General features: G+C 43.8%; 1 protein-coding gene and 3 long non-coding RNA genes across 7 annotated transcripts in view; 2 read left to right on the top strand and 2 right to left on the bottom strand.

The window, feature by feature from the left end:
• Positions 1-25,705, bottom strand: part of LOC310770353 — a 571,729-nt gene that overhangs the window by 20,375 nt on the left and 525,649 nt on the right. The window lies entirely within an intron of this gene.
• Positions 1-25,705, top strand: part of LOC310770307 — a 473,978-nt gene that overhangs the window by 400,504 nt on the left and 47,769 nt on the right. The window lies entirely within an intron of this gene.
• Positions 1-25,705, top strand: part of SLC2A9 (solute carrier family 2 member 9) — an 85,355-nt gene that overhangs the window by 11,881 nt on the left and 47,769 nt on the right. The window contains exon 2 of one of the 3 annotated variants that reach the window (XM_083630512.1): positions 19,420-19,505. In XM_083630512.1, coding sequence (XP_083486638.1) covers positions 19,428-19,505 — 78 coding nt within the window. In that variant the 5' untranslated portion in view covers positions 19,420-19,427. Of the gene's footprint in view, positions 1-19,404; positions 19,506-23,868; positions 24,211-25,705 lie in introns of those variants that run through there. The other 2 variants (XM_083630511.1, XM_083630513.1) reach the window with 2 other exon arrangements.
• Positions 17,593-24,317, bottom strand: LOC310770335. 2 transcript variants are annotated; one of them, XR_014552083.1, is made up of 4 exons: positions 24,166-24,231; positions 22,329-22,586; positions 18,483-20,802; positions 17,593-18,133 (listed from the first exon to the last, which is right to left on the bottom strand). It is a non-coding gene; the product is annotated as an uncharacterized lncRNA (long non-coding RNA). The 2 variants fall into 2 exon arrangements; XR_014552082.1 differs by lacking the exon at positions 22,329-22,586 and having other exon boundaries at positions 24,166-24,317.

Genomic DNA, 25,705 nt, shown 5'->3' with positions numbered 1-25,705 from the left:
CATTTTAATTTTCCCAGAAGCAAATGTCTTTCATGGGCCTGTGCTTTGCATTTTTTAAAATACCTGGTGGCAGTGGCATTGCTAATGATGGAAAGCAAGAGATGAAATCCATCTCTTGCTTTCAGTCACGCTCTGTTCTTTCTGAAAGAAAGAAATCAAAGCCTTGCTTCATGTATAACTGAGGTCTGATTTGAGGTGGAAGAATCAGGTGTTCAGGTGGTGTACCCAGCTCCCCAGTAACATTATTGCAAGCAATTTGCCCAATATTTTTGTATACTGCTTTACTAGGGTATGCATTTTTTAAGGAATACTTTACCTCAATATATGCGTTTTTGAAAACATTTTTTTGATTGAAGAACTGTATCATAAACTTTGGATAAGTGCATATTTTGAAGTGTGGCTGTGTTCCAGTTTTCATATTGTTTTGGGAAGTGCAGATTAAGTTGATTTGCATTAACGTGAAGTGAACCAAATTCCTCCTCCATCCCTAGCTGGAAATAGTTTGAGATGTGCCAAGGCAATTTCTCTGGCCTTTGGTGCTATGCTGAAAAGAGGAAGCTACGTAATAAAATATTCCTCCTTGCGATTCTGTGGTTGGTGTGGGGAGAAAATAGGTAGGCAGGTCGTCACGTACAGTTGGAGGAATCCAGTGAGGTAATGCAGTATTTAGACATCAGAACTGTAGGATGAAATCACCCGAGTGTGCAATACTTCAAAAACATCTATGTTACTCAGAAGACAGGAATAATGAAATCAGCAACCATAAGTATGGAAGAGGTTAATAATTAACTGATTTTAACCACGCTTCCATGAAATGCAAAATACATTGCTAAACTTTACCACTGATACATTCCCCAAACAAACATTTAGATTTCCTTTTCCGCAATCTTGCTAGAGAAGCTGTTTGAAGCAACTGTAATAACTAATGAAATTAATATTTAAGGCTGCTATTCTAGGCACACTTAAGGAGTAGGTGGCACTCACTGGGCCTCACTTCAGAATAGTCATTCATAGTATTGCTCTACAGGACTGCAAAGTCATTTTATGATTTTAAGGAGACCAATGTGATGAAATTGAGGAGACGACATAATCTGCTCTTTGCAATGTTTTGTGTAAAATTTCCAGAATAGATTGGACTTTTGCCTATTAATTGGCCAGCATAACCTTCAACATTTCTATGATGAAAAACATGGATGTTCTATTCCATAATAATATTACTTTAATTTTACTATTTATACCCCACCCATCTGACTAGGTTGCCCCAGCCACTCTGGGTGGTTTCCAACATATATAAAAGGATAATAAAACATTAAACATTAAAAAACTTTCTTATACAGGGCTGCCCTCAGATGGCTCCAGGGGTCACATAACTCCATACCCTCCAACATTTCTCTGGTGAAAATAGGGATGTCCTAAGGAAAAGCAGGGGGGACGTGGGTGGCGCTGTGGTCTAAACCACAGAGCCTAGGGCTTGCCGATCAGAAGGTCGGCGGTTCGAATCCCTGCGATGGGGTGAGCGCCTGTTGCTCAGTCCCAGCTCCTGCCAACCTAGCAGTTCGAAAGCATGTCAAAGTACAAGTAGATAAATTGTGGGTAGATATACATCTGGGTGTGCATGTCCAGTGCTATTTTTATAGGAAAGCAGGTGCTGGAACTCACCCTGAACACCTCTCTTGTTCTCTTATCATACAATGGCACCCACCTGAGAGGTGCCAGAACTGTGTATCCTTATTCATTTGGATCTCTCAGTGGCATTCAGACTCATCACCCAAAGTCTTCCCTCCGGCGGGAAGGTAAACGGCGTTTCCGTGCACTGCTCTGGTTTGCCAGAAGCGGCTTAGTCATACTGGCCACGTGACCCGGAAAACTGTCTGTGGACAAACACCAGCTCCCTTGGCCAGTAAAGCGAGATGAGCCTCGCAACCCCAGAGTCGTCTGCGACTGGACCTAATGGTCAGGGGTACCTTTACCTTTAAGGAAAAGCAGGGCATTCCAGGATCAAATCAGAAACTGGGACGGCTTCTGTAAATCCTGGATTGTCCCTAGAAAATAGGGGCACTTGGAGGATCTGGGCCAGTGATTTGCAACTGCCTAGATGTGGCAATGAAATCAGCACATGACAACTTTGAAGGAAGACTGCTGTTGGAGAAGGTGGCCAGAACCTCCACTGGCCTTGGTGAGGGAGGATGACAAATTCACCAGGTCCGTCTTGTGAGTATTTTTGTTGTTGTTTAGTCGTTCAGTTGTGTCCGACTCTTCGTGATCCCATGCACCAGAGCACGCCAGGCACTCCTGTCTTCATGAGTATTCTAACTGCCGTCAAATCAGCTGACTGGTATCACAGCTGATAGCAGCAACAGCCCTGCCCTGCCCACCTGACACAGACAATCTAACCTGGGGCACGGAGTTGCTCATTGTCCCCACCTCCCACGGAGGCCACAAAAGCCAGAGCAGGCAAGCATCAGGTGAAGGAGTCTCTTCCTTTGTTCCAGGGTGGATCCAGATGCAGAACCCCATCTCTCCTGAGAATGTAAAAAAAACAAACCCCAACTTTATTCAAACCTGCTTGCAAGTCACCTTTGTAAACCACTTTGAAAACTTTGGGTTGGAAAATGGTATGCAAGTATTCCAATAAATAAATACATGTGCATAGCCATTGTGGGTGTGCATGTACATCTGGGTGTGCATGTCCAGTGCTATTTTTCTAGGAAAAGGGGTGTGGAACTCACCCTGAACGCCTCTCTTGTTCTCTTATAATACAGTGGCACCCACCTGAGAGGTGCCAGAACTGTGTGTCCTTATTCGTTTGGATCTCTTAGTGGCATTCAGACTCATTAGCCAAAGTTTCCTATCAGGATGGGAACTGGAGGCACTGCTTTGTAAGATAACTGCCATGGGGCAGAGGAATGCAGCGTCATAGTGGAACCCTGCCAATAATCAAGATAGGAACAGGACCGCTACAAAGCAGTGCCTCCAGTTCCCATCTTGATTATCGGCAGGGTTCCAATATGACGCTGCATTCCTCTGCCCCATGGCATTTATCTTATGATGTTCCACAGCATTCTGGCTTGACTCCCGTGCTATTTCACATCTCCATGAAGCCCCTCAGTGAGGTCATCCAACAATTTGGAGGAAAGAGCCATCAGTATTCTGCAGAAACACACCACTATTTCTTTCTCTCTCTCTTTTAGTTTCCCTTAAAAAAACACTCAAACTCAGGCAAAGCTCTGGAATCATTGTCTGCATTAGGGAACTGACAGGGTGGAGACCAATAATCTGAATTTCAGTCCATACAAGATAGAGTTGCTGTGGTTTGTCCAGAGTGGGAAGTGCTGTTCAGCCTGTTCTGGGCAGGACTGCATTCCACCTGGAAGATCAGCTTCTGCATCCAGTGCGCTCCCAAGTGGTGCACACATGACATTAGCCACAATCCATATCTATGGCTCTATGCTGCATCTATCTTGTCATTTCTTATGAAGTACTGATTTTTGATGCATTTCCCCCATCTCCTAATTGAGAATAGAACCAAGCTGTGTTTTAAGGCAGTCATGTGTTGTTGTTGTTTTAAAAAGGGTTTAGGTTAAGTCCAGTCAAAGGCGACTGTGGGGTTGCGGCACTCATCTTGCTTTTCAGGCTGAGGGAGCCGGTGTTTCTCCACAGACAGCTTTATGGGTCATGTGGCCAGCATGACTAAACCGCTTCTGGCGAACCAGAGCAGCGCACAGAAATGCCGTTTACCTTCCTGCCGGAGCGGTACCTATTTGTCTACTACACTGGCCTGCTGTCGAACTGCTAGGTTGGCAGGAGCTGGGACAAAGCAACGGGAGCTCACCCTGTTGCGGGGATTCGAACCACTGACCTTCTGATTGGCAAGCCCAAGAGGCTCAGTGGTTTAGACCACAGCACCACCTGCCTTTTAAGGCAGTAATGTGAACACAGACTCTGTAACCACAAATCGCTTCTATGTTACTGTTTTTAAAAATTATTGGTTACATCTGAATCTCCTTTCCTGCTGCCTGCAATGTCAAGTGATATGGCTTGCATATGCAAAAGAGCCATGACACATACAACACCTTGGATGAAATGCTCATATTGCCTGAAACTGAATGTTTTCTTGTTAGGCCAGTTCACACCTCCCAATGGCACTTATCAAGTGCTGAGAAATTAAGATATCTGCGTGCAGGTGTAAACTAGCACATGATCTCTTAAGACATAACTGTGCTTGCTCCTTGAGAATTGCCAGGTCACAGTGGAATTCAGTTATATAATTTTAGAATCCAAAAACTGTATCCCAGGGATTGTTGTTGTTGTTGTTTAGTCATTTAGTCGTGTCCGACTCTTTGTGACCCCCTGGACCAGAGCACACCAGGCACTCCTGTCTTCCACTGCCTCCCGCAGTTTGGTCAGACTCATGTTTGTAGCTTCGAGAACACTGTCCAACCATCTCGTCCTCTGTCGTCCCCTTCTCCTTGGGCCCTCCATCTTTCCCAACATCAGCGTCTTTTCCAGGGAGTCTTCTCTTCTCATGAGGTGGCCAAAGTATTGGAGCCTCAGCTTCACGATCTGTCCTTCCAGTGAGCACTCAGGGCTAATTTCCTTAAGAATGGATGTGTTTGATCTTCTTGCAGTCCATGGGACTCTCAAGAGTCTCCTCCAGCACCAATCCCAGGGATATCCCAGGGATAGGTCCCTATTATTATTAATGTAGGATACTTTGGTTTTGGGAGAGAGAGGAGGATTGTTTTGTTTTACCTAGCATAGCTGAAGCTGAATTCCAGCTTGCTTCCTCCTACACACTCTTCAACAAAGGGAAGGGAACACTCATTGATGTGTACATGCATTTTATTAGAGCTGATCAAGCATTATGTCAGAAATTTTTTATAGGGGAAACTCACATTCTGCAATGCAATAGAATGCAAGGTCATGGCCTCAATTAGGCAGTATAAGATTAGATCAGCAGTGAGGGAGAAAGGAAGTTGTTTTGGAAGAAAAGAATGAAGTTCTTTATTCTATTCTCTGGCATTCAAGAATAAATTTAGGTTTATTAGGTTGATGAAAGTGTATGAGTCATGCATTTCTAAGGGCCTTATTCTGCTTTGAAAAGCACGGCATGCTACGTATTCCAACTACAACTATTTTGCACTTTAGTTGAAAGGGGAAATGAAATAAATTAGAAATAAATTTGCCCACTGTGTGCTGCTAGCTAGACATGACTCTTGGGAATGATTTTAAGAAAAAGGGCAGTAAATCTCAATGAAATAAACCAGTGTATTTCTGCACAACACATGAGGAACGCTCCTCTCTAGCGAAACAACCTACATAAGGAAGGATGGACTACAATTACTAGGTTCACATTGAGAGTTTCAGGAAAAACAAAAGATTTCCCTATGGCTGAGTTGTCTTATTCTGGCAGACCTTTAAGTTTCAACAGTTTGCTGTTTAAATGGGTTTTTTTTTAGCAATATGTGTGTGAAGCGGTCCTTGACATTGCTTTTTGTTTCAACCCTGCTTTGATTTATGACATATTATCTCTTGTGCGTACAGATAGTTGCCCTTCTCGTTGTATAAAATCAGCAAAATGTATGAACTTAGCGGGCTAAGCAGATCTACTGTAATAAAGTAATAAAAAGGTTCAGAGCCGTGACATAGCTGGTAAAAAGACAGACTTTGGCTTGGATCCTATGATCAGCTCACTTAAGAATGTTAACAGAAAGACGGTCCTTGTCCTGTTCTCCCCTTTCCAACCTTCCCAGGTTTCCACATGGTTTGGGGGACCCAACCCTCTGCAGAGGCTTTTCTTAGGGAGTGGACTGCAGTGCGGAATTGTATTCTGTGAACTTTCTTGGGTTAATGTATCTTGGAATCCAAGCCCTAGTGTGGGACATCAAAACCTATATTTTTGTTGGACCCTTGGAATAAGATTTGAATAAGGTTGTGGTGCAAGTTTAGCTATTCAATAGTTTATTATCCGGAGCTTCCTTCATTCAGTTAGGACTGGATTGTTAAAGTTTCTTTGTTAAACCACAATGTAGCTCCAGGTAGCTTCAAATTTGCTTGCAGCAAGTGTGTGTTGTATGTGTGTATGTTTGAGTGCAGGGAATCTCCTGCAAGTGGCCAGGTGGAAAAGAAGGCAGAGCTGCTGCCCCTATAATAGTTGTGTAGAAGAAAACAATTCAGCAGGTGTAGCTTGGCACAGCATAGCAATCATTTTGGTCCTCAGTAATTTGTATTTTAATGCAGATAAGATGTGTTTCGGTTTGATGCAATCAGCCCATTTTTATTTTTCCATTCAGTGATTTTGGGCAGATGCCAGCATGCATGTAATTGGCGGTGGTCCATGCTTAAATTTAACCACTGCCTCATTTATTGATAGCGTCTTACTTCAAACATATCTTACTGAAGGCCTCTGATTAAGAATCAAGTAACAGACAAACTAAGTTATATGCCAGAATGTGAAAGAAATTCTCCAAATCTGTATTCGTGCACAAATCTGGGATGTTCCAGCACCCCAAATCTGCATTGGAACTACCTTTCCCATGTTTGGGGCTGGATTTTTATTCATATCATGACAATGCAGTGTATGTTATACTGATGATACTGCTTCCAAGTGGCACCTCTGACATTTAGCTATTTATTTATTTTTATTTATTGAATTTATATACCGCCCTATATCTGGAGCCAGTATGGCAACTTGTCACCCATACTTAGCAAACTCTTTAATAATGCAAAGGCCCATTCTCCCAATGAAAGGAATTTGCAGGCCCACCTACTTAATCAAGAAAGTGGTGCAACCAGTGCTTTTTTCTGGGGGGACGCAGGGGGACGCATACCCCTGAACATTTTGTGACTCTAAGTTTGGCCTCATTGAGGGGCAGCATTTCAATACAAGTAGGAAAACAAGAGTAGCCCTAAACATATTTTTAGGGGGGAAAGCACTGGGTGCGACAATCTATCTATTTGCAATCCTCCTGTTCTTGAGTGCTAAGGATTAATTTAGGAGCCGATTAAACATAATTCCTAATATAATGAAGATGTTTAAAGGCAGGCATAGGCAAACTCGGCCCTCCAGATGTTTTGGGACTACAACTCCCATCATCCCTAGCTAACAGGACCAGTGGTCAGGGATGGTGGGAATTGTAGTCTCAAAACATCTGGAGGGCTGAGTTTGCCTATGCCTGTTTAAAGGTAAGTGTGATGAACAGTGCAAAAATGACATATACCGTATTTTTCCGTATATAACATGCCCCTGTGTATAAGGCGCCCCCTCTTTTTTGGGACTAAAAATTGAGAAAATGGGGGGAGATTGCCCCCATGTATAAGATGAGCCCAAATTTTTAGCAGAACTTTTTAATAAAATACCCTAGTCTTATACATGTAATTTGCTGCATGCTGCAGTAATTTGCTGCATGAGGCAAAAAAAATAGGACCAATCCATCAGGCAGTTATGACGAAAATTCTAGCTCTGGGTTTGTCCCCTGATTGTTTGCTTAGTTTTCAGTTAGGCTAAATCAGCCATCAAACGGCGTATCACTGACATAGAACGCCAAACAGATTTGGGTAGGTCCATTTCCTTCACTGTCAGCGATTACAGCCGGTGTCTTTCAACTCCTATGGCGTATCTAAGCAGCCTGGAACCGCCTAAACATCACAGGGCCTTCAGCCTGGCTGGGTGCTGTGCTCTCCCCTCTTCCATTCTTGAAGGACACTACAGAAAGATCTCGTATTTGGAGAGATGCTGCCCCTGTGACTCTGGCCAAATTGAAGCTGTAGCACACGTGCTTCTTCAGTGCTTGTTTTAAAGAGATGAACGCTCTGGCCTTATTCTACCAATACTCTAGAAGTATACTGGATGCTCTGATCAGCTTCTTGCCACTTGTCGCTCCTTGATAAAAATCCTGTTGTGACGTACAAGGAGGCCAAATTTTGTGCAGCAGCAATCAAAATACGAGCTATAATGATTAGCACCCGGGATTAGTATAACATATAATATATTGACCAATGGACATTTCTAGGTCAGAAGGCTTTCCTTTCTGACAAATAAATGACCACTCAGAACTGCTTTTTATATGTATATGTGATTTTATATCATTTTATCTAGTCGAGCTTTTAAATTTTGTAATTGGTGTTTTTATCTTGATACTGGCCATTGACCGTAATAAAATTCCTTTTTTAAAAAAGAGGACCAACATTATCCCACTTTTGCATGTGGCACAGGTCAAGGCAGGGAGCAGGGACTCAGTTTTTCTGCAGAATGGTAAGGTAGGAATTCGCATACTCCTAATGATATGTGGGAGACACATGAACAGATGTCAATCTTTTTAAAATAGCAGCTGTGAAATGCAGCTGTGGGGGAGTTCAGCTTTAGTGGAGGAATGATTTGAGAAAGAGCTACTTAACCCTTTCCATTCCTGACTTCCAATTGCAGATCCAATTTTGCTGTTCTGATTTTTTTTTAAAATAAACAAGTCCAGAGGTTTTCATGCGTCTCAAACATTGCTAACCTCCTGTTCTCTCAGACCTCTGCACCCCACAGCCAATTCTAACCCCAAAGCATAGCTATGGCAAAGAGGCCCTTCCCATGTGTCTCTGGGAAGAAGAACCATATGGCTGACATTTGATTTTGAGGCTTTTTGGCTATTGGAGTTATTGACTAGTAGGAGGGCTGCTGGCTTTTCAGTCGCTGCTGGGTGAGCTCCAACTCCCTCTGCTGTTAGGAGAAGGATCCAGCATTCCCTAATATCAGATTAGGATATGGTTACCAGAATTTTTTCAATGAATCCGGGGACACTTTTTCCCCCCTTTAAAGCTGAGTAGCAACAGGGAGTCAGTAGTGGGGGTGGTGAGGCAACAGACCCTGGGCCCAAGCATACATGCATATTGTATAAAGGTGCAAAGCCCTTCTTTCGCACCCTGTGAAACATAAATGCGCAGAGTTTTTTAAAAAACTGGGCAATGGTGCACCGCCTGCCCGTGACTCCTGAGCCTTCCCTGATCTCCTGCCCCTCCCCCCTTTGTTTTGACAGATCAGAGGAGGCTCGGGAGTCACGGGCGGGCGGGCGTTGCCCAGGAGGGGCCAGCCTGGTAGTGCAGTTGGTTCTGGCTGGCTTCACACGGAGAGCCAGTGTGGTGTGGTGGTTAAGAGCAGTGGACTCGTAATCTGGGGAACCAGGTTCGCGTCTCCGCTCCTCCACATGCAGCTGCTGGGTGACCTTGGGCCAGTCACACTTCTCTGAAGTCTCTCAGCCCCACTGTTTGTTGTGGGGGAGGAAGGGAAAGGAGAATGTTAGCCGCTTTGAGACTCCTTCAGGTAGTGATAAAGCGGGATATCAAATCCAAACTCTTCTTCTTCTTCAGGAGCTGCTTGCTGCTTGCTGCCATGGCGCAGGAAAAATGGTGGGCACCACGGCAGCAAGCAGCTCCTGAAGCCAGCCAGAGCCGACTGTGCTACCAGGCTGTCTCCGGGCTGCTGAGGCTGCTACTGCCATGTTTCCTGGGAACAGATTTGCAGATCTGGGGACATTCTGGGGACGAAATTTGTCCGGGGACAGATTTGCAAGTCCGAGGACTGTGTCCAGGAACCAGGGACGTCTGATAACTCTAGATTAGGAGAAGCTGCTTGAGAACCTGGAAGAACAGCCCTGTGCCATGAGCAGGCTCAGAGCTGTTTCCTTGAAGATCACATCCCCTCATAACTTTTAGCATGTTTTGGTATTGCAGATCATGGAGTGTTTTCTATTTTGAGGAGGTTTTTTTAAAAAAGTATTTGTTTTGGACCTTGCTAGAGAGAAAGTGTAAGCAAACAAGCAACAGTGGACATAGTGTGAATCATTATCTATGTTTTTAAAAACTTAATTGATTTGCATTTATTCTGTGAACTGAATTTGGAGGGGAGGAAGTTGTGGGTGGCTTGTATATGAGTATGCAACAAATTGTGTATTAACCATTTTTGGGTATTCACTCAGCCGCCTTGGTGCAGCAGGCAGGTTCATCTGACCTACGTGCAATTCCAAAACATTTGCCACAATATTTTCAGAAAATTTGTGTTCTGATCTGGCTCCAGCAAGCTTAAGTTCAGAATATCTTGAATGTGTGATGGAGAAGAATTATTTCTTGCTTGCTTTTTTGTGAGTTTGTCAATGAATTTATAAAATCAAAAGTTTTGGATCTGTGCCTTCCAGGTATCACACTCCACACCCTTCTTCAAACCTGAAAGAAACTGATTGTGTTTATTCTGGTGTAATATACTCTGCACATGAGCAGAGGTTATGCCACATCTTCAGGACCGAGTCACCCATTGTAAATTTGTTCTGCTATGCTCTACTGCATTCTGGTTCAAATGAAACACTCATTTTGCTCTACTGGTTGGAATATTTTCTTCTTCTAATTTTGAGGAGAAAGTACTTTGGATAATGAAAAGTTAAATTGACTTTCTTGTGGAGGAAAACTGCATGCACCTGGAAGCAAGCGTTCCTTATATTTTAAAAGTGTGTTTGCTTAGGGTTTTTTTTAAAGTGGTAGGTACTAATAAATAAATGGGTTCAAAAACTTTGTTTAGAAAGTAAGCCATACCATATAACCTAAGGTCAATCTTGTGTGAAAATCAAACTTCTGCCCTTTAACATGGAAGCTCTTCCTGAATCCATAGATGTACAATGGGACTCTGGACATCTGTTATGGCACACTTTCCTACATGAGTGCTGTACATACCCTATTATGATAAAGTGCAGGGCTGCAATTTTTAACCTTGCCAAGTTAAAATGTTCCCAGTTGCCTCTGGTTGTAACTTATTTTAATCTACTCTCATGCTTCTAACTTAAATATACAAGGATTGCAATATGGGGGTGGGGCACGCAATATATGATTTGTACTGGGCAAAGTTATGGTTGGTTGTGGCATTGCTCAGAGCCAGTGGGGCGGTTGTCCCAGACACAAAATTGTTAGGCAATGCAAAATTTCAACACCAGCTATGTGCAGCTGTGTGCTTCTGTCACTGGGCTCAGTTGAAAACAGATTCTCCATGTGAACCAGAAAGTGATAGTGGAACGACTCTTCTTATCTCTGTGATCACCTGGTGATGTAGACGCCATTAGGCAGTTGAATGCAAATGCATACTTCATACCTGTCCCCTCTGTGCAGCCCCGGGCACTGGCAACCCACGCTGTGCCACTGCTCAGAGCTGTTTTCTTGAAGACTTTGCCTCCTTGCAGCTCTTAGCACATTCTCATAGCCAGTGAGTGTTTGCTACTTTGAGCCATTTTGCCCTTCCTTGCTTTGCTTAGTATTTCTTTTGTGAGCTTGTAAGAAAGAGAAGGTTGCAACCGCAGACACAGTGAGTCTCTTTCTGTAATAAATACTTAGCTAGGCTTTACTTGCTAAGAAAAATAGATGGCTTGTGCATGTGTTGCAACAAAACTCTTCATTAACCATTTCCCTGTTTTCGCTCTTCAAAAGCTGCACCAGCTGCTGGATGGAGCAGGGCACAGGGATCTGAGCTGCATGCCATTCCAGAGTATTTTCAGGAGAGAGGCCCTTCTCCTGGTTTAAGTTCAGAATAACTTGAATGCTAAGTGGAGGCAAGTGCTGTTTTTGTTTCTAAATGCCTTGACTGATGGAATGGATGACAGGGAGGACAGCAAAATGGTCCTGTATAGCTAAAAAGAGTTCCAAAGCTTTGTCCCCCCCCCCAAAAAAAATAGAGGCTCAGTGCTTCTTTCAATGATATATTTTTGAAAAGTTAAAATGATTTTCTCGGGGTGGAAAATTGTGTGTAATTTTTGATAGTGGTACTTAGTCCTTGGACTACGGTGTGTTGCATTTGTATGTGCCAGAGTCTCTGGGTTGCATACATGATGGTTACCCCCGTTTTACCCTCCACATGCTGCTGTCTCCATAAAGGAGGAAAAAAGAGGTGGTTCCCTGTGTCTATTCCCTTGAAGGGAGAACAGGAGCTTGACAGAGTCAATTTTGATCAGGAAGACCCAGAGGGAAAGGTTATGCACTCCCCGCCCTCTTCTTTCTTGCTTATGGACCCAACCTCCACTTGATAATTTTCATTAAAAAAATAATCCATTGAAAGCTACAACTCCTTTTGACCCCAAGGATTAATATAACTTCACCCCAAGGAAATAATATTAAAATTCTTGACCATATGCTAAGACCAAGAACTTGACAATTTATTATGTTTATATGGTATTATTTTGCTCTGTTTCTATTACGCCTTTTATTTAATAATGCCCGTTACCATACACCTTGTCCCATTAGAAGGCCATTTCCCATTCCTTTGGAAAGTCTTGTTTCTGTCCAATAACCAACATTGGTGACCAATTTAATGGCAAATTTGAGATGATCACACAGCTGTCAGGAAAGAGTCTCTTGAGAGGAAGCTATTAGTAAAGAGCAGGGCCAGAGTAAACAATTGTATTTCTAAATGGCCTCTCGGCAAGATTTATGGACTGAACAATAGGAAACATTTCTTCATATGTTTGTGATGCTGATTTACAAAAATATTGGTTGATCTTATTAGGAGATACAGCTGAGGTTAATGATTCACCATTCACTAACGCCAACAAAAGGGAAAGTGGCAGGTGGGAATAGGTGGGTTTAATGATTGATTAGTCATTTTTTAAATCACATCAGGGTTTTTTTCCCCTTCCGTCTCAGCGACTTATATGAGTGCTCTTTAGACTGTGACTTAATTCCAAGCAGTGACTGAAGGCAGGAACACCGTTTGAGCACTGTAAGTATTATCCAGCATACCTTCAAATTTGTTTTTTCCTCCCTGATTTGTGTTCTTGCTTATTTCAGGTTAACTTATAGATATACATTGATGAAAATCTATTTTGTCAATAATGTGTAAAAATTTAAAGATGTTTTACTAATAAGCATACTCTGCAGAATCTCTTTTTTTCTTATGAAGAAACTTTTCATCAAAATCAAAAGTTTTGGTACACAACACACATATGTGAGGGTTTTCCTTGCTTTCTTTTTTAAAAATCTAAAATATGAGTGTAGGAATTGTCCTATTTATTGGTTGCTAATGGTACAGTTTTTCTTGAAAGGTTTTTAATTACTTATACCCATAATTTGTTTTCACTCTTGTTGTACCAAAATCAATGAAGCAAACTCAGTTTGGTAATAAATTGCGAACGGTCACCTTTTTGTCTATTGTAAGCACCTGTCGTTATAAAACATGTCTGCTACAACTGGAAAGAAGTGCACTGCCTTTGTTAACTGTTCCAAAAGAAAATCACTTTTGGAAGCTGTGTGTTTAATGCATGCAGCTAATTCACCATACTTGTTTGTTTATTTCAGTAATTTATATCCAATGTGTTCATTCACCAAAGCAGAAGGCAGTTAACCATCAAAGAAAAAAATATCAAAATTTAAACCATTAAAAGCGCACACAGCTTGGGAGATAATTTTAAACATCACCCAGCTTAAAATACCACAGACAATTTAAAAAACACAACAACACCTGAACAAAATTGTCTTTACCTGGCACTGGAAGCCAAAACAAAAGGACGCCAAACTTAATGACTGTTTTGTGGATAACCCAGACATCCTGGCATTGGTAGACCAATTAACACATGTAGTGTCGTTTTTTAAAAATCCATTTTGTCAGTTATTCCATAGGAGATAGCGTCAAACCTCTTGATGAATTGTAATTCATTAGTTCCAAATTGCAGTCACCTTTTGAAGTTCAAGATAACAGCCTTGCCAGAATCAGAGCTGTGTGCCATGCTGGTGACATGGCTCTCCATATCTCCAGACAATCTCCCCCGTGGTTTCATGTAAATGTGAAATGGGAGGAAACAAACTGGACACTTGTGGGACAGCACAGGTGATATGTCAGTCCGAAATCTTCCAGCTCTACCTCATGTAAGTGGCATTCCAGGAAGGACCAGACCAGAACCATTTTGCAAACATCCACCCACTTAAAATATTGCTTCACCCTAATTCCTCCATTCAGATAAATGGGAGTTCCCATAGGGTTTGGCCAGATTGCATTTGGTATTTGTGTTGATAATAATACACCTTCAATTGCTTCAAAGAGTTCAGCTTCCTGGTGAAGACGATTTAAGTATGGAAAAGCACAAATGCAGCAAAAGGCTAAAATCAAAACATTTTAAAGGAGAGATTTAAATACAAGTTTAATTGCTGCATTGAAACCAACTTTCAACTTTTCCTTAATTATGCCCAAAGACTCTAAGCATAGAAAAGGCTAGATAAATATGTTTTAATTTGTCGGATTTTTGAAACCTTGTGGTTGCAATTTAATCGCACAGTTCAAATAAACTGCAATGAAAGGGAAATATTTACTGGAGTGGAAGATCAGGAGTAACTATGTATTTCCTTTCCAAAAATACGCAATTGAGCAGTCAAGTAGGTAGTGATATTTTGAAGATTCCATTCTGTACAGGGAAGACTGAAACAAAGAGATTCCTGTTGACTTTTGCTACAACTCTCTTATAGAACCTAATAATCCTAACTTCTTTAAAAGTAAATGGTTGTTGGTTTTTGAGGGGAAAAGTCAACAAGATGCACAAGATGGAACTTTGTCTGGCTCCCATTTATAACTTTTAGCCAGACTGTAATCCCAGCAGGTGAGCAAAGAACATCCCCGGCTTTATTAGGTGCTTATAGGCAAAACCTCCAATCATGATGGACTGAGCGCATTATTCTGACAATTAAAGATTGACCAAAACACACAAAATGCAACATTGGGGGGGGGGTGCCTGTGCCTTTCCACTTTGCCTTTTCAAGCAGTAGCACTTTTCAAAGTGATAAAGAAAAACAAGTCACAATGTTTTGAACTGTGCTGCCAAAATATGTGCTGTTTTCTGAGCACAATCAAAAGTTCTGATGCTTACCTTTAAAGCCCTGCATGACTTGAGGCCCAAGTATCTGAAATGATATTTACTCCCACGTCAACCTGTTTGAGAACTGAAGTCTTCAGAGGCCCCCGTCAATCTAAGGGAGATGGGTGGTGATCTGAGAGCCCGTTTTTGGTACTAGTGCCCCATTGTGGAATTCCTTTCCGAGAGAGGCTTGCCTAATGCCAACAGAAGCTGTATTTCAACCTCAAATACTTCAGTGCTTCTAGGCTTTTAACTCTGCAACCTGGGAGATCTCAGTAGGACTTACTTCTGAGTAGATGTGTATGAGGTGGTTTTTAAAAAATCATTTGAACCTCCCCAAAAGCACTGCTGAAGAGTAGTACATGCATTTAAAAAGTCAAATAAATACTGTGCTACGTTCTGTAAGTTTGAATACTGTCTTTTTTAAAAAAAAAAAATATCTCTCCATCTGTCATGGATGCTTTAGTGGGGATTTCTGCAGTGCAGAGAGCTGAACTAATAAGCTTTAGAGTCCCTTCCACCGCTTTGATTCAATGATTCTTATTTATTTATGTTTGCTCTATTCCTGCAGAAACTGTAAAAATCAGAAAGAACCTACTTAAAGATAACAATGTCAAAGTTCAGTTACCGTAATTTCAATTGCAGAAGATTTTTTAAAATAGTAGTTTGTTTTTTAGTATGTTACTAAAAATAATCTGCTCCATGCTTCTTTTGGTGTTTTTTTTAAAATAATATTAAGATTAAAACAAAACTTGAAATTCAGAAATACAAACACATCAGGTGATATCCAACTAAGTCATATTCAGAGTCGACCTGTTTATGTCAATGAACTTAAGCCCATTGATTTCAATCTGTATGACTTAGTTGGGTATCACCCAGTATCGCTTTCTAGATATGAAATTATCTGGAACAAAAGAAACACCTTATAATTAAGTTATGTCCTCGTTGCTATCTGCTTGATCTCCGTGAACTTGCTGAGAGTCTAGTCTTTATCTGCGTAAATAAAAAGATAAATGGAAAAAGAAAAAAGGAGTGAAAGAGAAATGGTTGGTTGTCATCTGGCAAGCAGCAAATGAGCTATTGAGTCACAATGACTTGCTTTAGGAAAATGTACAGCTTCAGTACAGAAAGATATCCCATATCCCGTGCTATTAAATGAATATAAGGTATTCCTTCATTTAAGTGTCAAATACTCGTAGAATAGAATTTCTAGTAGTTCTGCCAGCCAGTCCTCAGCACCAGTCATCAGGGGAGATTTCGAAGGCCTATTAAATCAATTGCTTAGCAATTTAGACCCTGTGCTGTGCTTAGCTATCTACCTATGAAATGGAGAGAATATTGAAGTGTTTCACTCTGGCTGGATTGTGTTGTGAATAAATTTATGTATTATCAAATTTAAGACTGGGCATAGCAAGCAACATTTTTTTACTCTAAGGAAATTTGTATCAAATCCTTTTACTGCAATCACAATATGTGTTATATTATGGGTCTGCACTTGAGACGATCTTAGATGCAACTCATGGCAATTCAGGAGAATTTGCTGTTGTGTTGACACAATAATTAATAATGAGCTCGCAGAAGGGGGGTTATGGGTTTATTGTCGTTTTATTGTGAATTTTGTGTTCTCATTTTGTACCTTTGTGTTGTGAACCGCCCTGTGATCTTCGGATGAAGGGCGACATACAAATTTAATAAAAAGAAGTTATCGGTGGTTTGTACCCCCAAAAGGATAGTGACCACACATGCACAAGAACTTTGCAGATCATTATCCATTGTACCATACCCAAGTCACTGGGGCAGGGGGACCTTTAGCCAAAGTGACTGGGCAGTGCAGAGTGCTCAAAAGTAGTTATCACTCAATGACTCTAAGAAGCTTCCTTCAGACAAGTTGTTTAGCTAGCTCAGCGCTGACTGGTGCTGGTGGCTTTCCAGGGTCTCCAGCCAAAGTTGCCTTTAAGAAGGTGTTTTAATCATTATCATTATTATCATTATAACAATTTATTATTTATACCCTGCCCATCTAGTTTTCCCAGCCACTCTGGGTGGATCCCAACAGAATATTAAAAGCACAATAAAACACATCAAACATTAAAAACTTCCCTAAACAGGGCTGCCTTCAAAGGGCTGTTATAAAGATGTTGGTGCTTGAAGTACTTCATCTCGCTTTACTGGCCGGGGGAGCTGGCATACAGCTTCTGGGTCATGTGGCCAGCATGACTAAGCCACTTCTGGCGAACCAGAGCAGCGCATGGAAACGCCGTTTACCTTCCCACCAGAACGGTACCTATTTATCTACTTGCCCTTTGACGTGCTTTTGAACTGCTAGGTTGGCAGGAGCAGGGACCGAGCAACGGGAGCTCACCCCCTCGCGGGGATTCAAACCGCCGACCTTCTGATCGGCAAGTCCTAGGCCCTGTAGTTTAACCCACAGCGCCATCCGCATCCCAACAATGCATAGACATTGAAATATCCATTGCTGGTTTTCTGTTTCTTTCTTTGAAGCTCCACACAGAATGTGGCAGCTCCACCTAGTGAAGAAGTCTTGGTACAGCCTTGGGTCTCTGTGGGATTTGAAATCCCTAATTGTACAAGGACAGAGGCGGGGAAGGAGCAGTGGGAAGGGGGGGGAGGGCAGATCCAGGCAGACACAGTGAGCCCCGTTAATGTCAGTGAGAGAGAATAAAATACCTCTACCTCTCGTTTAAAAGGCAAGGGATACAGGGCCAAATTTAGGTTTTTCTTTAATTTTTTGGGGCCCCCCAAGGGGGTGGGGCCCTAAGCTATAGCTTGCTTGGCTTATACGTAAATCCGGCACTGAAGGGATAGCAGAACAGGACATCCTAACTGTGGCATAAAGTAGATCAAGCTACAACTTCTAATATCAACTGAGGTTGATTGTATGCGCTAATTTGTAAAGTTTCTAGTTCCTGGTAATAATATGGATGTTACCTTTGAAGACAGCAAAAGTATTATATACATAAATATTGCCATTTAATCTGGCTAATAAGGTTTGGGTGCTAAAAGTTGGTGCAGAACTAAACTGAATATCCATAGGCTGGATCTCTCAAGTGTTACACAGATGGCATTCCCATCCCATAGAATAATAATGAATCTTAAGCACCGTATTGTAATGGCTTTTGGGCAGCCCTGATAGCATGTGTTTGATTGTCTTTCCAGGAGAACAGTGCTGCCATCTTGGCTTTAACACAACTTCAGCATTGTAATTAGAGCCATCAACTTTAATTCCTGCTGGGGTTTCGACAGTATGAAGCATTCTTCCCATAGCTGTCAACTTGCAGATTTGAAAATAAGGGACCAGCAGCCTCGAAAATAAGGGATCAGCAGTCAAAATAAGAGATCAACAATTACTTTGATAAAATACATATTTTGTTGCATGCAAATGGCTTTAGATACCTATTAGGTCCATAAATTACCATATAGCATATATTCAACAAAAAAACAACAACAACAATTTGTTGTTGACAAAGGGCAGCTGGACATAGAAAGGGCCCCATTACCTTCAGTAGCTTATTTAAAGGGACATCATCAGTAAGGGACAGCAGCAGGACATGGCGCTGGGATAAGGGACTGTCCCGCCAAATAAGGGACGCTTGACAGCTATGCATTCTTCCTTTCCCGGATGCAAAGAAATGTGTCACTGCTTAATTAGGATATGAATCAAATTTCTTGGTACTCTGAATAATCGCTGCTTGAAAACTGCTGCTGTTATACGCACACACAACTATCCCAATGTTAATACATCACAGCAAGTGTGGAGAGCTTTTGCTATAAGCCCCAGCAAGCACAGCCAATGACCAAGGACAGGCACAGGCAAACTCAGCCCTCCAGATGTTTGGGGACTACAATTCCCATCATCCCTGACTGCTGGTCCTGCTAGCTAGGGATCACGGGAGTTGTAGGCCAAAAATATCTGGAGGGCCGAGTTTGCCTGTGCCTGACCAAGGATGATGGGAGCTGTAATTCAGCAGCATTTGGAAGGCCAAAGATTCCTCACACCAGTCTTACATAAAAACTAGAGGCTCACAGTGAAACACCGATAAAAGATTTGGTTAATTAAAATCAATATGTGGCATTCAGTTTCCTTAGCCCTTGAAGAACAGCTGGTTCCTGCATCTTTAACAGTTCCTTAGGAAAGGGAATTGACAAGCTCCAGCTGCTGAATTTCCTTCTTCTGCTCAGCAGCTGCAGGAAGTGTGGTCCTTTCTGTGTCTGCATGGTCCAATGTTCTGATATCAGGCAAGGTCAAATATTCTCTCCCCCCCCCCATCTATAAATGTAGATAAATCTCCCCTTTTCCCCTGAAATGAAAGTCAGGACCCACAGGGTCCTGAAAGATGCCGTTCCTTGATGCTGTGTATAATGATGGTGCTACTTGTGTGAGGTTTTTGCTGCACAAAACCAAGGCCTTCTATTCTGAATTTTTACATTTTTAAATAACCTCCAGCAATTGATGTGACTTGCAGATCTCCTCATGTGGCAGTATACCTGCCAGCAGATTTTAAGAGAATTAATTGCCAAAACTTTTTCATGTCTTCAACAGAAAACATAATGGAGATTGATGGAGTGAAGATTAAAGAGGAAAGTAATGGTGAGAGTAAAGATAATCCTGCAGTCAAGAAGAAAGTGGTAAGTCATACATTTTTACACTTTGAAATACAGTACCTAAATGTGTTAATGGTACACTCAGTTTAGAAGCAAAGGGATGCAGTTATTGATAATGGCCAATTTCTTTAAATTCAAATATTATACAATGGATAGACATTAGATTATGATTTTTCAGGGTTTTGCGCTCATTTTGCCAAGCTCTCAGCTTTTTCCTAGCGTCACTTAGATTTTGGTTTTATCTGCACTAAACATTTAAAGCACTCTTGTACCAATTTCACAGTCATGCCTTCCCCACCCTCACAGTCCTGGAAACTATAGTTTATGAAGGGTGCTGAGTGTCATGAGGGGACCCCTCACAGAGCTACGATTCCCAGCACCCTTCACAAAGTTCTCAGTATTCTTTGGGAGTAAGACATGACTGCTGATTTAAATGCATCCATGTGGATGTGACTTGACACACACTTGCAAATTTGCAGCTCCCCCCTTCGGCTGCCAGCAAGGGCAGCTGAGAGCTGGCAGACACAGGAGCTGGGCTACCAGTGGCCTCATGGACCTCATGGAACATGGTACAACTGCCAAGGCTGCTGTGATTGATTGGAGTGGTCCAACAGCTTCTAGCTTGTCTACACACCTTGGGCACTAGGAGAGGAGGAACTGGATTGTGTCCTTGATCTTCTTTGTATTGGCTGCACAGCCAGCGTTCTTTGATGGAATCTTAAGCCTGGATGATGGGATACTACATAGCTCAGTTGACAGAGCATGAGGTTTTTAATCTCAGGGTTGTGAGTTTGAGCCCCACATTGGACAAAAGATTCCCGAATTGCAGGGGGCTGGGCTAGATGACCCTTATGGTCCCTCCCAACGCTACAATTCTTTCTCTTTCTGCGTGTGTTATCCCTGATTGGTGCTGCACTTCTAAAACAGACCACCAGGTCAGGGAGGCTGGGCTGGGGCAATGATCAGCTTCCACAGCCTTGTAGCTGTGGAAAGAGATGGAGGCTTGTCATACATGCTAGAGGTCATTTGGGCACGCTCTATGGTGAGCACAATTGTGGACCTCTGGATATTTGCTGTGCAAACTCTCTTATGGGGGAAAAAAACCCCTGACATAAATAATGCAAACAGAAATAAATCATCACAACCAGAAGGTATTGCAGAGGAAGAAAAAGGACTGATTCCAAAACACCGTGGAGAACTTGTGGTTTGGCTTCAAAATCAGTCATGGTGCTGAGGGTCATTCTTTTTTTTCTTTGGCTCAGAATATGATCCTTGGTGATTTCTGTTGCTCGCTTTCAGCACAAAGTTGAACACTGGAGACCTGCAATTACAAGACAATTTAGAATTCTTGAGGGTAGGGACCCTTCTGCAAATATTCTCCATTCTTCTCGCAGTTGCTTGTCTCTATCATCAATGAGTCTGTTGAAGTTGACTTGCGCTGTTCAAAACAGAATCCAGGCAGCAAAGTAACACAATGGAAGGTCTGTGCAAGACTGACCAGGAAGGACTGCTTTATCTATTCTTTCCACTTTGCTAGAAAGAAAATCACTTAAGGCCCTTCCAGACTAGTGCTTTTCTGAAGGTGTATTATGCAACTTGTCGCTGACATAACAATAGTGCATCAGTGATGGATTTATACTGGACCATCCACACATCACTGTGCTTTATTAGTCGCTCTGCAATCCTTCTCCAAAGTTACTGTGTTTTTGCTACCTGGGGGGCACTCTTGTGCTATGGTGCAACAAAAATGGGACACCTCCCCCACCCAGAATAATTGTTGTATAAAAAGTTACACGATTTTAGTAGGAAACTATGGGTCATTCACCTACTGTAAACAAAGCGATATGGCTGCCACAAAACTTTTGTGGGCACAAATGGTGTTGAAAACATGAATGTATATACCCAGCCCAGTGGCAGGACAAGAACAAATCGTGATGTCTGACTCTGGAGAGGCCTGGGGAGGGAATTCTGTGTTCTATGCAAGATATGAGGGGGAGAAAGGTGTAGAAAAGTGTTGGCTTTTTTATATTATTCTAGAATCAGTATATGCAAAAAGAAGCTTTTGCATATAAGATTCATGTACACAACCACTATAATTGTCACTGCTAAATATATTTTGAGTAAGATGGAATTAGAAACTGAATGAATTAATGATTGAGTGAAAGGGGCTATAAAATGAAGTTGTGTATCAGAGTGTTTTCTTATGTAAACTCTTCACGTTTTATAATCTGTTAATTTAGAATGTGAAACTTAAAAGAGGAAGAATCCCTTTGAGCATCACATGTCTCAACACCATCAGTTACACAACTTGTCCAGGGTGTGTCAAACAAATTTGCCCTCAGGGGCTATTAAAGCATTTTAGTATGGTTCCTTTTGCAATATTAACTGTCAAGTGTAAAATTCATACTACTCTGTTTGAAAATTTTCATCTCTATTTTTTGCCCGAAATCATTCTACATCTTCCTTAACACCTTAGGTGCTACAAGAAAACTTTGAAAGAATCAGACATGCACTCATTCTACTCTGCCTTAACTCTAGAAATGACTGCAAAATGTCAAACAACCCAATCAAGGGATTTGCAAGGCACCTATACTTTTGGGACCTCTGTGTTAGTTTTCTGGGCTAAAAACAAGCTTGTAATGTGAACCCCCCCTCACACCCAAAGTACAGATGTACCTCGGAAGTCGAACAGGATCTGTTCCAGAAGTCCGTTCAACTTTCGAAAAATTCAGAAACCAAGGCACGGCTTCTGATTGGTTCCCGATTGCGCAGGTACGCGGGAAACAATAGCGGAAGCCGCACCACATGTTTGGCTTCAAAAAAAAGTTGGAAAACCAGAACACTCACTTCTGGTTTTCGATCATTCGGGAGCCAGAACGTTTGACTCCCAAGGTGTTCAGGAGCCGATGTACGGCTGTAGTTGAGAATGGATTGGTGTCCTTTAGCTGCCTTTCTTGGTAGCCTGATAGGCATTTATAGCTGGGTGTGGCAGGATGGTGTGTGTGTTTCACACACAAAGTGTTGGATTCTCTTGCCTCTTCTGGCCAGGACTCAGTAATGTTATTATTGTTGGCATCTGTCTTGGCAGACAATGGAGGAGTACACCTTTGGGGGTGAAGTCAAACCATTGGAGAGTTACAGTTCCTGCTGTGGCTGCAGAGACAGATACAGGAGAGACATATTTTGCTGCAGCTGGGGCAGAGGAAGGTGTCTGGCTGTGCTGATGCAGATCCACTATGGCATTTCTGCAGGGGGTTGGAATAGATGACCCTTGGGATCCCTTCCAACTCTACCACTCTATGATTCCATGGTCACTGTTGAATTCTGGACCAGATATAGTTTCAAAATATTCAAATCTCGCCCCACAGTGTAAAAATTGAAATTGCAGAAAGTACAAAAAGTATACCTTTCCTAAACTAAAAGCTACAACAATCCAGCTACAATAGGGGATTGTTGTGTTTGTGTTATATGTAAACACTGTTAATGGGAGCAAGAAGGAAGAAGAAAAGTTGTGTCTACATTATAACCAACATTTTAAAATCAGAGTTTTATATATTGATTTGTGGCATAAACCGATTTGAAGCTTACAAGTGAAAAAGTCCCAGTTCACATCCACTCTCCTCTGAGAGGCCACTGGGTGCAAAGGGGTGCTTACTATGTGGGGCTGTTCATGGCCATGACATTCATCCACCATTCCTCTGGCTTTGCTTTAGGATGTTTGCACGTTGTCCTGTTAACCCTTTGTTTGCCCCACATTTCCCCCAGTGCCTTTCTATCGCTTTCCAGACTGCAAAGTTCATGTTCTAAAGTTGCTTTGTTGCGCTCAGGCAACGGGGCATGCATGTGCAAGCCTAAAGTTTTGGCATGCGCTTGAATCCCTTCCCTCCTGCCAAACAGGCTGGAGGTAACCTGCAAGAGTGATGATGCCCTGACTCCCCGACGCAGACCCCCCCCCCGGCTCCTGAAGATGTTGCCCCTTCAGACATTACTTGAGAACATTACACAGTGCACAAAACAAGCGAGTGGCGTTTTTCCCCCTTTTCCTTAATCGGACGTAACGTGACGCAGCGCAGCCGTTGCATAACATGCTGAGAAGCGGAGCTCAGCCATGTGCTCGAGAACAATCGGATTCTTTCACCAAAGGGAAGCGGGAGGCAATAAGCGAAGTGCCTCCGACGCCCCCGGTCTCGTGGACGGGGATTTCCTCGCATCCATCCACACCCCCGGCAACCCACTCGAGAATGTTTCTAATCAGCCCGACATTGAGGGGTGATCTTGCGACCCTCTCCGGGGCTCCGCAGCAACTAGCCAAAGCTATTTGGGGCGGCGCACGGCAGAGGGAAGCCCCCTTTCCCAAAGCGTCTCGCCCCCCCCGCCCCACCATGCCTGCGAAGCCCGGGCTGCCTCCGACTGCGCCCCGGGGGCTGCGCGGCTCGAGTCCGGCGCCGCTCCGAATTTGCGTTGGCCGGATCTGGCGGAGAAGGCGGTGCAGGGCCGCTCCCTCCCCCGGGCTGCTGAGCCGCGGGGCCCGGCGGCGCCTCGCCTCGCTCCACCTTTGCAACGCCCCGCCCCCCTGGCGCAGCCAAGCAGGTACCGGGGCGCCGCCGCCGCCGCCGCTGCCACTGTCCATGTGCTCCGGGCGCGCCGGAGGAGAAGGCCCCGCGCCGCCCCCAGCATGACCAACCTCGACCCGCTGCTCCGCACGGGCAGCCAGAGAGGAAGGAGAAACGTAAGGAGCCCCGCCGCGCGGCCCCGGGCTGGGCTGCTCCGGGGTGCGGAGCCCGGCGCGCACAGCTGCGCTCCACCTGGCTTTTCCGCGGCTCCCACCCGCGCGCCACGCGTTTTTCGCCAAGGGCGTGCGCGGAGGTCGCCTGGCGCTTGCGTTTTCTGGGCGGGAAGGTGGGACGGGGCGCGGAAGCTCTTCGGATGGGTGGCAGGTGGGGAGAGCGCGGCTGCCCTCTCTCTGTTCTTCTGGATACTGGAAAGTGCGCTTTGCACGAGCTCAGAGGCTAGCATCACAACCTGTGGCTGCGCGCGCGCGTTTCAGTGGGGAGATTCTTGCACAGAATAATCCCCAGAGACAGCAAAGCAGGCGCGATCCCTTGGGGACTCGTCCTGCGCCAGCCCGGCTCGTGGCCGGTTCCCGTTCGCTCCAAGCAGCGTTCGGAGGGGGCAGCGGGACTTGCACCAGAGTCCTGCAGACGCAGACTTCTCCCCTTTCCAGAGAGCTTTGGCGCAACAGCTGTTGGATAGCAGAGCTAAAAATACTGCCCGGCACCGGGTACTGTCGCCCAAGGAGAAGAACTGTATCGAAATGAGCTGGCTGGTTATTATTAGCCCTCTCCGAAGGGGCAGAGAGAGAGGAAGTGTAAACAGAGCAGGCAGAGAAAGTTCTCTGCTCTGTTCTTCCCTCCCACCAGTTTTCATCTCTACCTGTGCGCTCCACTAAGCCCTTGGCTTAACCCTTTAGCTGTCATTCCCGGCTGAAAAGAAGCCTCAGAACTTGTGAATGAGCTGCAGTTAAGCACATCCCTCCAGTTTCATGCTTTCTTCTCCCTGTGCCAGCCAGAGACATTCTGCAGCCTCAAGAAGAACCCAGTTGGCTTCCCCAGACTAGGGCCAACGCTGAACATTGTAACATTGGGGGTGGGGAGGAATTTGTACAGTGGTACCTCTGGTTAGTGGGACGCGGGTGGCGCTGTGGGTGAAACCTCAGTGCCTAGGACTTGCCGATCGCATGGTTGGCGGTTCGAGTCCCCGCGGCGGGGTGAGCTCCCGTCTTTCGGTCCCAGCTCCTGCCCACCTAGCAGTTCGAAAGCACCCCTAAGTGCAAGTAGATAAATAGGGACCGCTTTATAGCGGGAAGGTAAACGGCGTTTCCGTGTGCGGCGCTGGCCCCCGGCCTCTTAAGTGAGATGGGCGCACAACCCTAGAGTCGGACACGACTGGCCCGTATGGGAAGGGGTACCTTTACCTTTACCTTACCTCGGGTTAAGTATTTAATTCGTTCCGGAGGTCCGTTCTTAACCTGAAACTGTTCTTAACCTGAAGCACCACTTTAGCCAATGGGGCCTCCTTCTGCCACCGCGCCGCCGGAGCACGATTTCTGTTCTCATCCCGAAGCAAAGATCTTAACCCGAGGTACTATTTCTGGGTTAGCGGAGTCTGTAACCTGAAGTGTATGTAACCCGAGGTACCACTGTATTTTGCTTGTCTTGCCTTAA

Source organism: Podarcis filfolensis (assembly GCF_964270895.1).
Source record: "Podarcis filfolensis genome assembly, chromosome: 9".
Classification (NCBI taxonomy): domain Eukaryota; kingdom Metazoa; phylum Chordata; class Lepidosauria; order Squamata; family Lacertidae; genus Podarcis; species Podarcis filfolensis.
Note: the sequence above shows the minus strand (reverse complement) of the source record. Positions and strands in the feature narration are given on the sequence as shown.